The sequence below is a fragment of the Schistocerca gregaria genome, chromosome 3, assembly GCF_023897955.1.
Source record: "Schistocerca gregaria isolate iqSchGreg1 chromosome 3, iqSchGreg1.2, whole genome shotgun sequence".
NCBI lineage: Eukaryota > Metazoa > Arthropoda > Insecta > Orthoptera > Acrididae > Schistocerca > Schistocerca gregaria.
In genome coordinates this window covers 207,138,928-207,153,149 of record NC_064922.1, presented here as the reverse complement: position 1 = coordinate 207,153,149, position 14,222 = coordinate 207,138,928, and the positions used below count along the sequence as shown (strand labels likewise).

Sequence of the window (14,222 nt, the reverse complement as noted above, 5' to 3'; positions counted from 1 at the left end):
GAGAAAAATAAAAAATTGCTCTGTCGCACAACACAATGGTCAGTGTATTGTCTGCAGCTGAGAATATGCGCGCGACTGGAATGTGTGCCTTGTGAGCGGGAGTTCACATCGTTCGTTGTCAATAATACATTTCAACAAATTAAATACATTTAATAACCTCACTATTTCAGGATACTCATACTTTCGTAATAATACCGACCATTTTTAGCATTTGTGTAGCCTGCAGTATAATTAGTTTATTAATGCTGATAATGTGTAAGCTACCATTGAAATGATTTTTCTCGCCACGGCGAGCCAATTAAAACACTTATTTGTGAGAGCTTCTCGACTTGCCTAACTTGCAGTGCAAATGTGATGTCCACGTTTACATAGTATAATGTCTCTTATTACATCCATATCCAAGTAACGATAGTGAAACTTATGTACTCCATATCTTGGACGCTTTTTACCAGAAGCACAAATTGCTCAAGTCTGTGGAAATTACGCCTTTTCGACTTTTTGCAACAAATCGTACAGATACGTCAGCATAACAAGCAGCAAGTAGATAACCCTGTTTTCCTTTCCTGGCTTGTTTCTAGATCGTGTGATTTTATTATATTCCTTACTCCCTCATTCACTACCCTGACGATGAATCGTCTGTACCTTCTGACGATCTGAAAACATTGTGGAGTCAGTGGCTACGGCTGACCAGTTATTGACCTGTGCATTGTTCTTAACAAAAGAAAAACGAAACAAAAGAGCTGTACAGATATATGTAACTGAGAACTATTATGTACTAACGAAAAGAGATGGAGCGCTCAAATGGCGAAAAACAAAACACTACTTAGTGATAATAAAATTCAGTGCACAGTAAGGCCGTATTTTTGGGATGGGCAATACTTCCAGTGCCCATATGCCCCAGTTTGCCGCACTTGAAAACGGAAGACGGAGATACAGCCCATCTAGCAACTCTTCCTGTCTTTCTAGACGAGAGCGAACAACACAGCCAACGCCTCTCACTCATAAACAGAGCATTTAATTTCGGCGCCGATCAGTCTCCTAGAGACACAAGCAAGGGGGCGTCTCTTTCTTCCGTCTTCCTGAAGCAACACTACGGTCACAAGTCATTGGAGGCATTAGTTTGGACAACAAACCTTTTCTCAAAGTCGGGGATGGCCAGGATCGGAGGGTTAATTAGGCAGTTTTGATGGCGTCGAAGACCACCTGCTGGCTTTCCCCCACATGGTATCTTGCCCCTTCCTATGCAGGTTGCTTAGGAGAACAGCGATCTGGACAAAGTTAGGCACGAGCTTACAAAAATAATTTGCCATGCCAACAAACCTGGCAATAACCGTCTTATTTACGGAGGAGGAAAGTTCCTCCGACCAACCACATGTTCCTGGTCGGCTCTAATCCCGACACAGGACACTAAGTGCCGCAAAAATTAAACCTGGCGCCTAGCTAAGGTGACCTTTGATGTTAACAGTAAGACCTGCCTTCCGTAACCTCATCAAAAACTTGATGGAGGTGCTCAAGATGTTGACTGAATGGGCGACTATAAATGATTACGTCGTCCAGAGAGTTAAACACAGTGGAATTTCAAATCCCCGAGCACGTGGCCCAATAACCGAGACAAGGCAATCGCACCAATCGGTAGGCCGAAAGGAACTTTGTTGAATTCATACAGATTCCAGCCAGTACAGAAAGTGGTAGCCGGCTTGGAATCCCCCATAAGGGGTATCTGATAATGTGCTTGGCTTAAACCAAATACTGTAAAATAGGAAGCACGGGAAAACCATGTAAAGACATCATGAAGGTCGGGAAGTGGCACTGTTCCTAACACTACTTTCTTTTTGAGGGCACGATAATCAATCACTGACCTACAATCACTGTCTCAACCCTTTGGGACCAAAAAGATTGGGGAGGCATACGGCGAAGTAAATGGTCGAATGATTCCCTGGCGAAGCATAATATTTATCTTCTCGTGAAGGACAGCCAACTTGGATGGAAATATGCGGTGCGGCGTCTATCCTACCAGAGCATTGTCAGTGAGCTGGACCTTATATTGAATTAAATTAGTAGCACCGCGTCTATCAGGTAACACATCAGAAAACTCATGCAAAATATTTAACAATTGCCACCCTTCATTGACAGCAAAATGGCTAACGTCAAATTGGAGATCCTGAAACTGAACAGAATTAACGCTAGCGGCTAAATGGCATGAACACAGTGTTGTTCTCTCTAAGGGAGAAAATTTAAAACGAAAGGTGTCACGGCTGAAATCAAGCACCAGGTCAGCCCGCCATATGAAATTATACCCAAGAATTATGTAACAGACAAACTCACTGACAAAGTAACTGGCTACGAAAATCCGCAGATAGTTAATTTCCCCTTTATTTTTCCAAGCAGAGATAACTCTTGCCTATTGGCGGGATGACATCTCTGCGAAGGTGAGTGCAGGGGAGGAAATTTACAAATATTCCTGAACTCTAAATGCCATCTGTAGTCAAGAACAGAAACAGCGCTAAAGGAATAAAACAATCCGCAAACAGGTTATTTGCTCAGACTAGTAGCACAAACAAAGGGAAGGGAAGAATCCTTAGCAATAACGATACGGGCGCAACAGGCTGGACCTCTTCACCGACAGCTCTCTCTCCCCCCACCCCCACCCCCCTCCCACGCCCTCCCTCTACCTTATTCTGATGACAATCAGCTACCTGGCCATGGTGGGTGCTCAAGGGTCATTTCTGCTCCAAATGATCTTTGGATCCAAAACGAAAACACCACCTCTGTGATGGCTCGTCAGATAAGGAAGAACAAGACTCGTTAAGTGAGGGAAGACTGACACTCGCTCCCACTTATCCAGATCCCGCTGTTCATCTGCAAACTGTAAGGCTTCAATTGAACCAACCAACACATTTAATTCAGAAAAGGTGGTAGCCTACTGGCAAAAATTACAGATGTCCGGTCCTTGGGTCTCATCCTTTCTAAGATGGTAGAAACGATCAAATATTTTGCAAAGGTCATCTGTAGGGCGCCAACTGCAGTGCGAACACGCTCTATAAAGGGAAGAAAAACCTCATTTGGCACCAGAACACGCCTATAATGCGTCCGTTCTAATTCACTGCAGGCATTCAGCGATAATTTCTCTTGGAGAAAACGCTGTCTGAAATCAGTTAAACTACCACGACTCTGAAGAGCCTCGATCAAAATATCACTTAACAAGCCATGAGCTAATGGGTACCACCAACTATGAAAAAATGGTGTGTGATACCTTAAAAGCATCAACATGATGTTCGAAATGAACCGTTAACCACAATATATGCTTAACATGATGTAAATGATCAGTGAACATCCTTTAACAAATACATGATGGGGTTATGCAATTTGGGAAAGGTTGGAGCCACCTGGTTATAAAGGACTCTTCATCCAACACTAAGGTACTACTTAAAGATTAACAATTTATGAACCTCAATTTATCAACTGCCTCCTGCTGCAACTGACTATGTTGGAGACCCCCTAAGTCAGTCAAATGATTCTCCAATGGTAAAGTTGAGCTGGTATCATGAGCAATGTTTTCCAGGTGGGGTTCAAATTTTGATAAAGTTCCTGTAATGTGGAAGAACAAGTAGACATTGCAACATCTACCTCGCCAGAAGTAACTGTCATGACATCAGCTGGGCTGGACCAGATGGTGAGCAAACAAGCCACAAGTTCAGGGAGCCCCCCCCACCCCCTTTTTCCCTCCCGTGCCATCACCTTCTTTCCTTAACCATAATTCATATTGACGTTGCTCATGCTGAAGATAACATAACCCAACACAAGCCCAGTTCTCCACCATGCTGACTCAAATCTGGAACAATTACCATGCATTGTATTAGACACAATGTAGTAGATAAACAGTAAGAAATGACTTTTCAGAGGACAACCATGCTCTGCCACCATTGAAATCTCAGTGGATGCACCATGGTAAGGGAATAACAAAATGGGTTTGGGAAAAATGCAGGCCATTTATCACAAGTCATTTGTTACTTCAGAAACCAACAATTTTTTATTGCACACGTAAAAAAGCACTAATAAAATGCAAATATTCAGCTAATTATTCCAAAATTCCTTCAACTGAACCAACTGATGATTAATTAGTTAATTGAAATGAATAAAAATGACCAATTTAGAAAGGGCTAACAAGCAAATAGTACAGTCAAATATATCTCAAACATGCTATAAATTATGTGTCCCTTTGGAAGTCAGACTAGGAAGCTGGAGAGATCTGGAGAGATTGAATAAGAGTATTTGATTGTTCTTTCAACCTGTCATCTTCTGAAGTTGAGTTCCCGGCGCAGAAGACAGTTTGTTGGTCGTGGGATCATCTTCAGCGGAGGCTGCTATGCTGTCAGTTCAAGCCTACAATTGTGCTTTTTGCGGGGTGCCACTTGCCCAGGTTAGTCTCTGCATCTACAGAGGGCAAGATCTATAGTACTGACGATTATAGTAGGCAACACTTCTCATTAATGTATCTTGTTTAGTTATTATTCAAATATTCGCACATTTACACTGTCTTTTACAACACTCTACATAGGTTTCTTAATTGTATGGTAACTTTTCCATCCAACTTCCGAAATATGATACATATGTCTGGCTCTCCATTATGCACTAGATAGAAAAGGTATTACATAGTCACAACCAGATATAGAGTACAACATGTCCAGCTCTGAAGAACACCCAAAACAGAGTGACCATTACATATTCACATCTGAGTAATGCACGAAACAGATCACAAGAAATAGAGTGACTAGTTCAGCAGAACTGCTTCATCTCCCAGGATTGCTACAGTGACCCGAAGGTGTCTGAAGCGCTTCAGTTGCAATATCACCACTCTTTCTCCAAACTAGTGAAATTTAATAAACAAAAATGATAGACTCACAGGGTAACCATGAGAGATTGTCATACTAAATACTGGGATAATACAATGAAAAGTATATAAATAATGAATAAGAGAAGTTAGGCATTTTGGCGCCTAGCACCTGAATGTGCCAACTAATCAGAAGCAAATTCAGTACAATTGGCGGACTCTCCCATGGGACTGGTACATGCTGTACATTTGTCACTTGTACCTCACTCCGCTTTTGTACCATATGCTACTTCATGTGTATCAAGCTCCATCAAGGTGAGCTCCTAGCAAAATAAAATACTGGCAGCCACAGCCAGGAATATCATACATCCCCCTCCTTCTTTGATTTCCAAAATTGGCCTGTTCTTGAAGGCAACTAAAAAGTTGGAAAATAAGAAAATTTTGTCCCAAATTTTGGAAAAAATTAAAGTTTCCAATCTCTCAGTAGCTCCCCTAAGCTCTCATTCACGGAAATACTTTTTTAAAAAAAACTAGGAAAATGCTCTTCCTAAAAGATCATCTCAGTTAACCAAAACCATGGACTTACTAATACTAAACACATACTTTCTCATCTTAATTCTACCAAAAAACCTTAACTAAACACACATTATGTCATGAACTTCTTCTTGCTATGAAATATCATTTATGATTATCAGCTCATAGCTGTCCTTTACATTTTCTATAATCTTGTTATTCAACAATAAACATTGACACATGGACCATTAAATCTCTTGTAAACACCCACTACACTTACTGATGTTTATATATGATAGGAACTAAACAATATATGTCAGTCAGCACAATGCCACCCATCTTTACACAACACACCTTTTTCATCTATCAGCACAATGCTGTCCACTTTTTCCTAATAACACTCATTTTTTTATCTAGCATCAGCCCAGTGCCATACACTTTTATCTAATAGCACTCACATTTTTTTTTACTAATTCCAGCACTAGACCATCCATATGTGTTGTTTACTATCACATAGCTTCAAAATACTCTGAATTATGTCTGCATGTAAGTGTCCTTACATAAAATTCATACATAAATGTTACATAGTTTTACAATATACACAATGCCGCATTGAAAACAATACAATAATATTTACAAAGTCTTTGTCATTGCTGTGGTGACTGCAGGGCTTTCATTTGAATTGTCTCCTCACATGGCTAATGTTTTGTTTTCCTATTCCTAACCTTGATGCATTGGTCAGTGCACTCTCACACCACGTATTAATATTTTGCTGTTACACATAAGGCGTGAATCATCCCAGTCAGAGCTCACTTCCATTCAGAGCTCACTTCCATTTAAGTTTATACTGGCACTTGATGCGCCGCTATCTTATGTCTATGTATTGAGAATCAAAATGATATGAGAATACCTCTCATTTCATACTTCAGGTTTTATTTTCATTTTGTTCAGTAACTTAACTAGGTATTCAAACAAGATTCACAGGTCTTTTGAGAGATCTGAAGATACCCTAGATCGTGAGGACAGAGAAAAAAAGCGAAACAAATCTTGTTGCTTTCATTTGGTCATAGCTTATTATGGATTTTAGTGCTCAAACATGTAAACACTATGAATATAACAAACATTTCTGGCATGATTTATGTATTTGAACCTCAGTTCTTATTATTCTATGTGTCCTACGTGAGATTCATGTCTTGTGTTCATTGGCTGTGTGGGTAACATTTCTGCATTCTGATACACTTAATGACAATGCTTTGGCAGAAATGCCTCACCTACTAATCCCTAAATGTGTGACCATCTCTCACATTGCTTATTACCTTCCTATTCCCTATCATCATATATGAGTGGTTGACTTCTGTGATCAATCCAAATCTTTTTCATTATCATTTATATACAAGTGCTTGACATCTCTGGTCAATCCAGAACTCTTTCATCATCATTTTAACTGTGGATTTTCTTTGTGTTTCATAACATACATAAAAAGTTTTCTATATATGGTGTTCTCCTGCCTTTATGGATGATGATTTTAGGTCTTATAGCCTAGATTCTGTATTTGTTTCGCAAACTTTATGCTGTGTGTCATCTTTTGTTACACATAGTATAGTCTATGATCAATTGCTGGACTTTTCAATTAGTATATCTTTTGTTTCAGTTGATCCCTTTTTTCTCTCTTTTTTATGTTTTTATGAGGGTAATCCCAAAAGTAAGGTTTCCTATTATTTTTATAGGTACATAGACCTGTTTATTTCTATGTTTTACATCAGTTTACAGCTTTAACATTTACCTATTTTTTGACATAATCACAATTTCTGTCAATGCATGTCTGTAGATGCTGTGGCAGTTTTTGTATGCCCATGTCATACCAGCACACTGCCATACTGTTCAGAAAGTTATGAACCTCTTCTTTCACCTCGTCACCGGAGCTGGCAGTTACTGTGAGACTCTGAAAAAACTCAAACGGGGAATTCAGAACTGGAGAAGAGGAATGTTGAGCAAGAGCATACACATTCTCCAAGACAAGGCTCGCCCACACATCGCTTGGCAAACTGTTGCTCTCCTAAAACATTTTCGGTGGAACATAATCATCCATTTACCCTATAGTCCTGACTTGGCACCCAGTGACTATCAGCTGCTCCCTAGGTTAAAAGAACATCTGGCCAGAAAACAATCCAGCTCCAACAATGAGGTGAAAGAAGAGGTTCATAACTTTCTGAGCAGCATGGTAGTGACATGGGCATACAAAAACTGCCACAGCATCTACAAAAATGCATTGACATAAATGGTGATTATGTCGAAAAATAGCTAAATCTTCAAGCTGTAAACTGATGTAAACCATTATAGAAATAAACAGGTCTATGTGCTTGCAAAAAAAAAGGAAACCTTACTTTGGGGATTACCATTGTATCTTCTATAGAGGAGAAGGATAGATGACAGATTTTAGCTCAGAATGATGAAGAGGGAAGAACTAGCAGCATGAAAACTCAGGTGACTGGTAGGTGTCAGCTACGTAGCAATGCAAAGAGTGCTATTGCCCCCTGAAGTTTCTCTGTTTCTGATGAAACATTTTGATATCAACAATTTTGCTCTGTTCTGTCTTCGGGCTGGCCACATCAACAGTACTAGGGGTGAGCTAATCTAATTATCTTATACAGACCCTCACATGTTTCATGGAACTCCTTTGTTTCCAAACTGATTTTTGAGGACCTCGGTCATGACTTAATTAGCACCAGTTCAGGAAATACCTGTTTGATTTGCTGATGATGTTTAGTCTTATGTTTAGCCTGCTTTTCCTTTATCCTCTTTAACACCAGGTCTCTTTTCTCTTGAGTAAATAATTCATCTCTGGGTGAAAAGCTAATTATTTGCTCAATATTACTGGGCACCCTCTCCCCTGTCATCAGTTCCTGTGGTGGTAGTTCTGTGGTCAAATGAGGCAACTCATTGATTATTCTTTCAAACTCTTCCACATATTCTACCCATGTATAATGTTTCTTAGCACAGTAGGTTCTAAATAATCTATTGAGCTCTCTCAGCACTCTCTTGCTCATGTTGGATTGCGGATGGTACTTTGAATTTCTTTATTTTGTCAGTTACAGACCTACCAGTGGCCTTTCTCAACGAATACAACTTCAGATGCTTTAACAAGATATCCAGCGCCACAAATAGATATTTATATCCTCCTCATGATGTTGGGAGGGAGCCATATAAATCAATGCACACCCTTTCCAGTACTTTGATCAGAATCATGTTCTGCATTCTATTGCTAGAATTAGACACCTTGGTCTTCTAACATTTAATGCACGTTTTCAATACTGCTCTGACCTTCTTTTCAATTTTTCTGAAATACCAGCTTTCCTTTACCTCATGTGTGCATTTTTTCAAACCAAAGTGTGCATACATGCAGTGTATAAACCAAATTAGGTTACTCATACACTGTTTCAATCAGTAGATCTTTCACTGCTTTTTCTCAAGATCTTCTATTCTATATAAGATCCCTTTATATACTGAATCATATAATATTTCCTGATTTTACTGTTAGTATTCTTACTCCACTCTGCTTTGATAAGCTTAATATCCTCATCCTTATTTTTTTCCCTTCTTAGGTTTTGTCCTCATTCTTTACTTGTGCGAGGTACATAATTGATACCTCCTTTTGTCCTGAATCAATAAAGTCCACTTTGTCTATTCCAACAGTTAACCTAGATAAGGCATCTGCCATTACGTTATTTTCTTCAGAAAGGTACTCCATAGTTAAATCATACTCCTGGAGAGCAGTGGCCCATCTGGTCAATCTGTTGTGGCTCAGTCTGCAATCCATAAGGAAAGATAGTGCTTAATAATGCCTGTAAACCTTAACCATTCTGCCCATAACATAACATCTAAATTTATTGAATGCAAAGACTACTGATAAAGCCTCCTTGTCTGTGACAGATTATTTTCTTTCCTACACTCCTGGAAATGGAAAAAAGAACACATTGACACCGGTGTGTCAGACCCACCATACTTGCTCAGGACACTGCGAGAGGGCTGTACAAGCAATGATCACACGCACAGCACAAAGGACACACCAGGAACCGCGGTGTTGGCCGTCGAATGGCGCTAGCTGCGCAGCATTTGTGCACCGCCGCCGTCAGTGTCAGCCAGTTTGCCGTGGCATACGGAGCTCCATCGCAGTCTTTAACACTGGTAGCATGCCGCGACAGCGTGGACGTGAACCGTATGTGCAGTTGACGGACTTTGAGCGAGGGCGTATAGTGGGCATGCGGGAGGCCGGGTGGACGTACCACCGAATTGCTCAACACGTGGGGCATGAGGTCTCCACAGTACATCGATGTTATCGCCAGTGGTCGGCGGAAGGTGCACGTGCCTGTCGACCTGGGACCGGACCGCAGCGACGCACGGATGCACGCCAAGACCGTAGGATGCTACGCAGTGCCGTAGGGGACCGCACCGCCACTTCCCAGCAAATTAGGGACACTGTTGCTCCTGGGGTATCAGTGAGGACCATTCGCAACCATCTCCATGAAGCTGGGCTACTCTCCCGCACACCGTTAGGCCGTCTTCCGCTCACGCCCCAACATCGTGCAGCCCGCCTCCAGTGGTGTCGCGACAGGCGTGAATGGAGGGACGAATGGAGACGTGTCATCTTCAGCGATGAGAGTCGCTTCTGCCTTGGTGCCAATGATGGTCGTATGCGTGTTTGGCGCCGTGCAGGTGAGCGCCACAATCAGGACTGCATACGACTGAGGCACACAGGGCCAACACCCGGCATCATGGTGTGGGGAGCGATCTCCTACACTGACCGTACACCTCTGGTGATCGTCGAGGGGACACTGAATAGTGCACGGTACATCCAAACCGTCATCGAACCCATCGTTCTACCATTCCTAGACCGGCAAGGGAACTTGCTGTTCCAACAGGACAATGCACATCCGCATGTATCCCATGCCACCCAACGTGCTCTAGAAGGTGTAAGTCAACTACCCTGGCGAGCAAGATCTCCGGATCTGTCCCCCATTGAGCATGTTTGGGACTGGATGAAGCGTCGTCTCATGCAGTCTGCACGTCCAGCATGAACGCTGGTCCAACTGAGGCGCCAGGTGGAAATGGCATGGCAAGCCGTTCCACAGGACTACATCCAGCATCTCTACGATCGTCTCCATGGGAGAATAGCAGCCTGCATTGCTGCGAAAGGTGGATATACACTGTACTAGTGCCGACATTGTGCATGCTCTGTTGCCTGTGTCTATGTGCCTGTGGTTCTGTCAGTGTGATCATGTGATGTATCTGACCCCAGTCAATAAAGTTTCCCCTTCCTGGGACAATGAATTCACGGTGTTCTTATTTAAATTTCCACGAGTGTATTTATTTAATACTCTACTGGCAAAACATTTGGTATTTTTTTCTATTTTCTTATTATTTTCAATAAACTGGCAAGGACAAGCCTCTAAACCATGTTCTGAACTGTCTTGCAAAATTGCAGAATGACTCATTTAAATTCAGGTTGGCTAACATGATACTGTTACATAATTTATTTTTGATCTTTTGAAACTCTTCTCTACCCTCTTTAGCCCTCACCCAAGTGGCTTTCTTTTTAGTTAATCCTAGCAATGCCTGTGCATTGAGTGCTTGATTGTTCACAAATTTATGATAGCATCAAATGCTTAAATGCTTTAATCTGCTTTTTGGTCTTAGGCTGTGGGAAATTTCTCATGGCTTCAAGTTTGTCAGGGTCAGGCTTGATGGCTTTGGCTGACATGACATCCCCTAAAATTTTAATTTCACCTTTTCCAAATTTGGACTTGGCTAGGTTGGCACTAATGTTATTTGTCTCCAATTTATCAAGAACCAGTTTGAATATTTCATTATATTTCTCTCAACTTTTGACAGTAATTAGAATGTCACCAATGTAGGCTGTGATTTTGTTTAGTAGCTGTTCTCCTAGCGCTTTGTCCAACATGCATATGAAGGCTGATGTTGATGTTTTCAGACAAATTGGCAACACTCTGAAATGATAACTTCTTCCTCCATACACAAATGCTATATGTTTTTTTACATTCCTGAAATAGAGGTGTTTGCCAGAAGCTGGCAGTCAAGTGTATGCTTGTCAATATCTTGATGCCATTAAACTTTTGCACCAACTCCTCCATTTCAAGCTGACCGAATCGTAGCTGTATTATTTTGTTCAATAACCTGGCACCGAGCATAATTATAACTGAGTTCTTTGTTACAATGATGAGAGGGGTACTGTAATTACTTTGGGAATGTTCTATTACTTTCCATTCAATCATCTTTTTAATTTTTTTGTCCTCAGCTTCCCTTTTAGCCAGTGGAATGTAATAGGGGTTAAACCTAACGGGGTCATGTGACTTTACTTGTAAACAATACTCAGTCTTTCATGCAGCCTGGTTTCTTTGAAAATGCTCTTTTGTGGTATAGTAGTATGTGTTGTAACTCATAGGCTTGTTGTACAGTTAAACCTTTAATACTTGCCATCTTTTCTGTGATCCTAATCTCAATGCTTACCTCCTCCTGTGAGTCTACTCTTGTAAATAAACTAAGGTTTTCTCTTGATTTGGGGCCCCAACACATCTGTTCCCTGAGCACTCTTATTCTGGTAGTACTTTCATCACACTGTGGTCCTTGGTTCCCTAAAAATTTTGTTACATTTTCCTCCTGTCCCTCTTTCATTTTCATTACACCTTCAACAAAACCTAGCATTGCTCTATTAGCAATTAACCAATCTGCTCCCAGGATTAAATTGACACACAGGCCTGTCATTACCATGACATTAAAAGTGAATGTCTTTTCCTGCAATGTAAATTCCAATAAAATCTGCTTCTTTATAACCTTGCTTCAGGCCCCACAGCAGTAACTTCCATTACTCCTTGTACAGATAACTCTGGTACTTGCTTATTTTTCTTTATTTTCTCATAGAAGTCACTTGAGGTTGTACTAACTTCACTTCCTGAGTCCAGAATCGCAACTGTCTTAATGTTTTGAACTTCAGTTTTTACAGTTGGTTGGTATGTTTCCTCTATCTCTGGCCTGTCCTCTTCCATAAGTGCATCTTTAATGTTATCCCCCTCCTCATATCCGAAGAATCTCATTAGGGGTCCACTCATTTCGGGAGTTGGCTATTGGACCGTGTCCAAACTGCCTACATGTTTTTCGACTCCCCTTGATTTCTTTCCCTCTCCAGTGACGATCTCTGCCTTAAAATTGATCATTATTACTATAATATTCCCTGCTACCATTATGGTTATTTCCGCTTCTAAAACCTCTTCAAAACCCACTTCTTCCTCTTCCAGATGGTCTATGGTTACTATCGTGAGATCTGTCTTCCTCCCTTCTACCTTGCTCATTATTATTATTCGACAAGCTGTTCCTGTTTGAGTCACAGTCGTTGTAGCACTCTGCACATCACCTGTTTTTATGCCAGCCTTCCAGAACTTGCTTGTTGCCTGAAAGCAAGTCCAGTTGTTCTAATATATACAGGAGGTTCTTAACTTCACTCTTGTGGGCATGAATTAGTTACTCCTGTACAAACACTGGAAACTAAATAACTATTATTTCTACCAAGTCAGACTCACATAAAGGATCAATTAAATATTGGTTCATGTCCCAATAGTGGTGAAAGAACTCCTTAAAACTATTACAGCCACTGTTTTCAATGCTTCTAGCTTCAAATATTTCTGTTCTTATACTGTTTTGTGTAGTTATGGACCAGTGTTGGTTTAAAAATGCGCTAATAATTTCTTGGTGTGTTTTATACGTGTTACTGGCTCCTCTTCCCCATGATATTTTGTCCCCTTCAAATCGACTGGCTACAAATTTGATTATCTGCTGTTCTGTCATGTTGTCAGGTATGATGCCCTCAAACTGATGAATGAAGGCAACAGGATGTATACTACCTTTGCTAGAAAAGTTATGAAATTTGTAAGCACTGGCATTACTGACTACTTCATAAATATGAACAACACCCTTATGTTTTTTCTGTTCAACCCATGTTTCAAGTTTCTAATTAAATACAACTTCCATATTACCTATATTTTTACTCATCTCACTTAGGTGAGGTATGTTTCCTACATTCTGTTTCTTTCAAACAATCCTGAATTGTATTTGTATTACCATTACAAACAGCTTTTATTCATGATACTCTACAGCTAAGGACAGAATTTTCATCCTTTAAGTCTGTGACTTGTTTGTTTTGCCTTTCTTGGTTGTCTTTGCAAGTTTTGTTTATTTTACTCTGATCATTACTTAATTTAATGACTTCATCCATAACTAACAATACTAAAGTATCTTGAGCTTGCATGAAGTCATTTCTTTTCATTACTTCGTCATCAATTTTATGATTAACGTCTTGCTTACACTGTTTAATTTTGAACCCCATCCTTTACTCTCATGTTCAATTCTTTTCTCACAAACTCGTATTCTAGTTTCAAGAGAATCAACCCTGGTCTCTACATGTTTAAACTTATGATTAATTTTTGCTATCTCCTCATTTATTGCTTATATTTTATCAGCAAGTATTTTTGTCCTTTCTTTAATTCATTTGTTTCCTTTTTTAATTCTTTTTGCCCCTTTTTTCTATCTTTTCTACTAACATTTTTTAAATTCTTTTTGTCCAGATACTAACTCCATTAATATTTCAACCATACTTTCATTATTATCTTGTGTAGGTTCCATGGCGTAATCTGCTTGTTCTACTTGTTGATTCATTGACATTGGCACTGTCAGAGTCGTCACCTCTGGCATCACCAGTCACCTTATTTAACTTATCATTAACATTCATGCCATCTGCATCAGAATCCACCTCTCCAATTTCACTATTGTTACTATCTGAAATTATGTTTTCTTGAAAAACTTCAGTTTC

General features: G+C 40.3%; 1 protein-coding gene across 1 annotated transcript in view; it reads right to left on the bottom strand.

Moving 5' to 3' along the window:
- The window catches only part of LOC126355311 (forkhead box protein D1-like), a 121,700-nt gene extending 109,636 nt beyond the window's left edge, over positions 1-12,064 (bottom strand). The window contains exon 1 of the mRNA XM_050005603.1: positions 11,870-12,064. Coding sequence (XP_049861560.1) covers positions 11,870-12,064 — 195 coding nt within the window. The remainder of the gene's footprint in view (positions 1-11,869) is intronic.
- Positions 12,065-14,222: the final 2,158 nt, after the last annotated feature.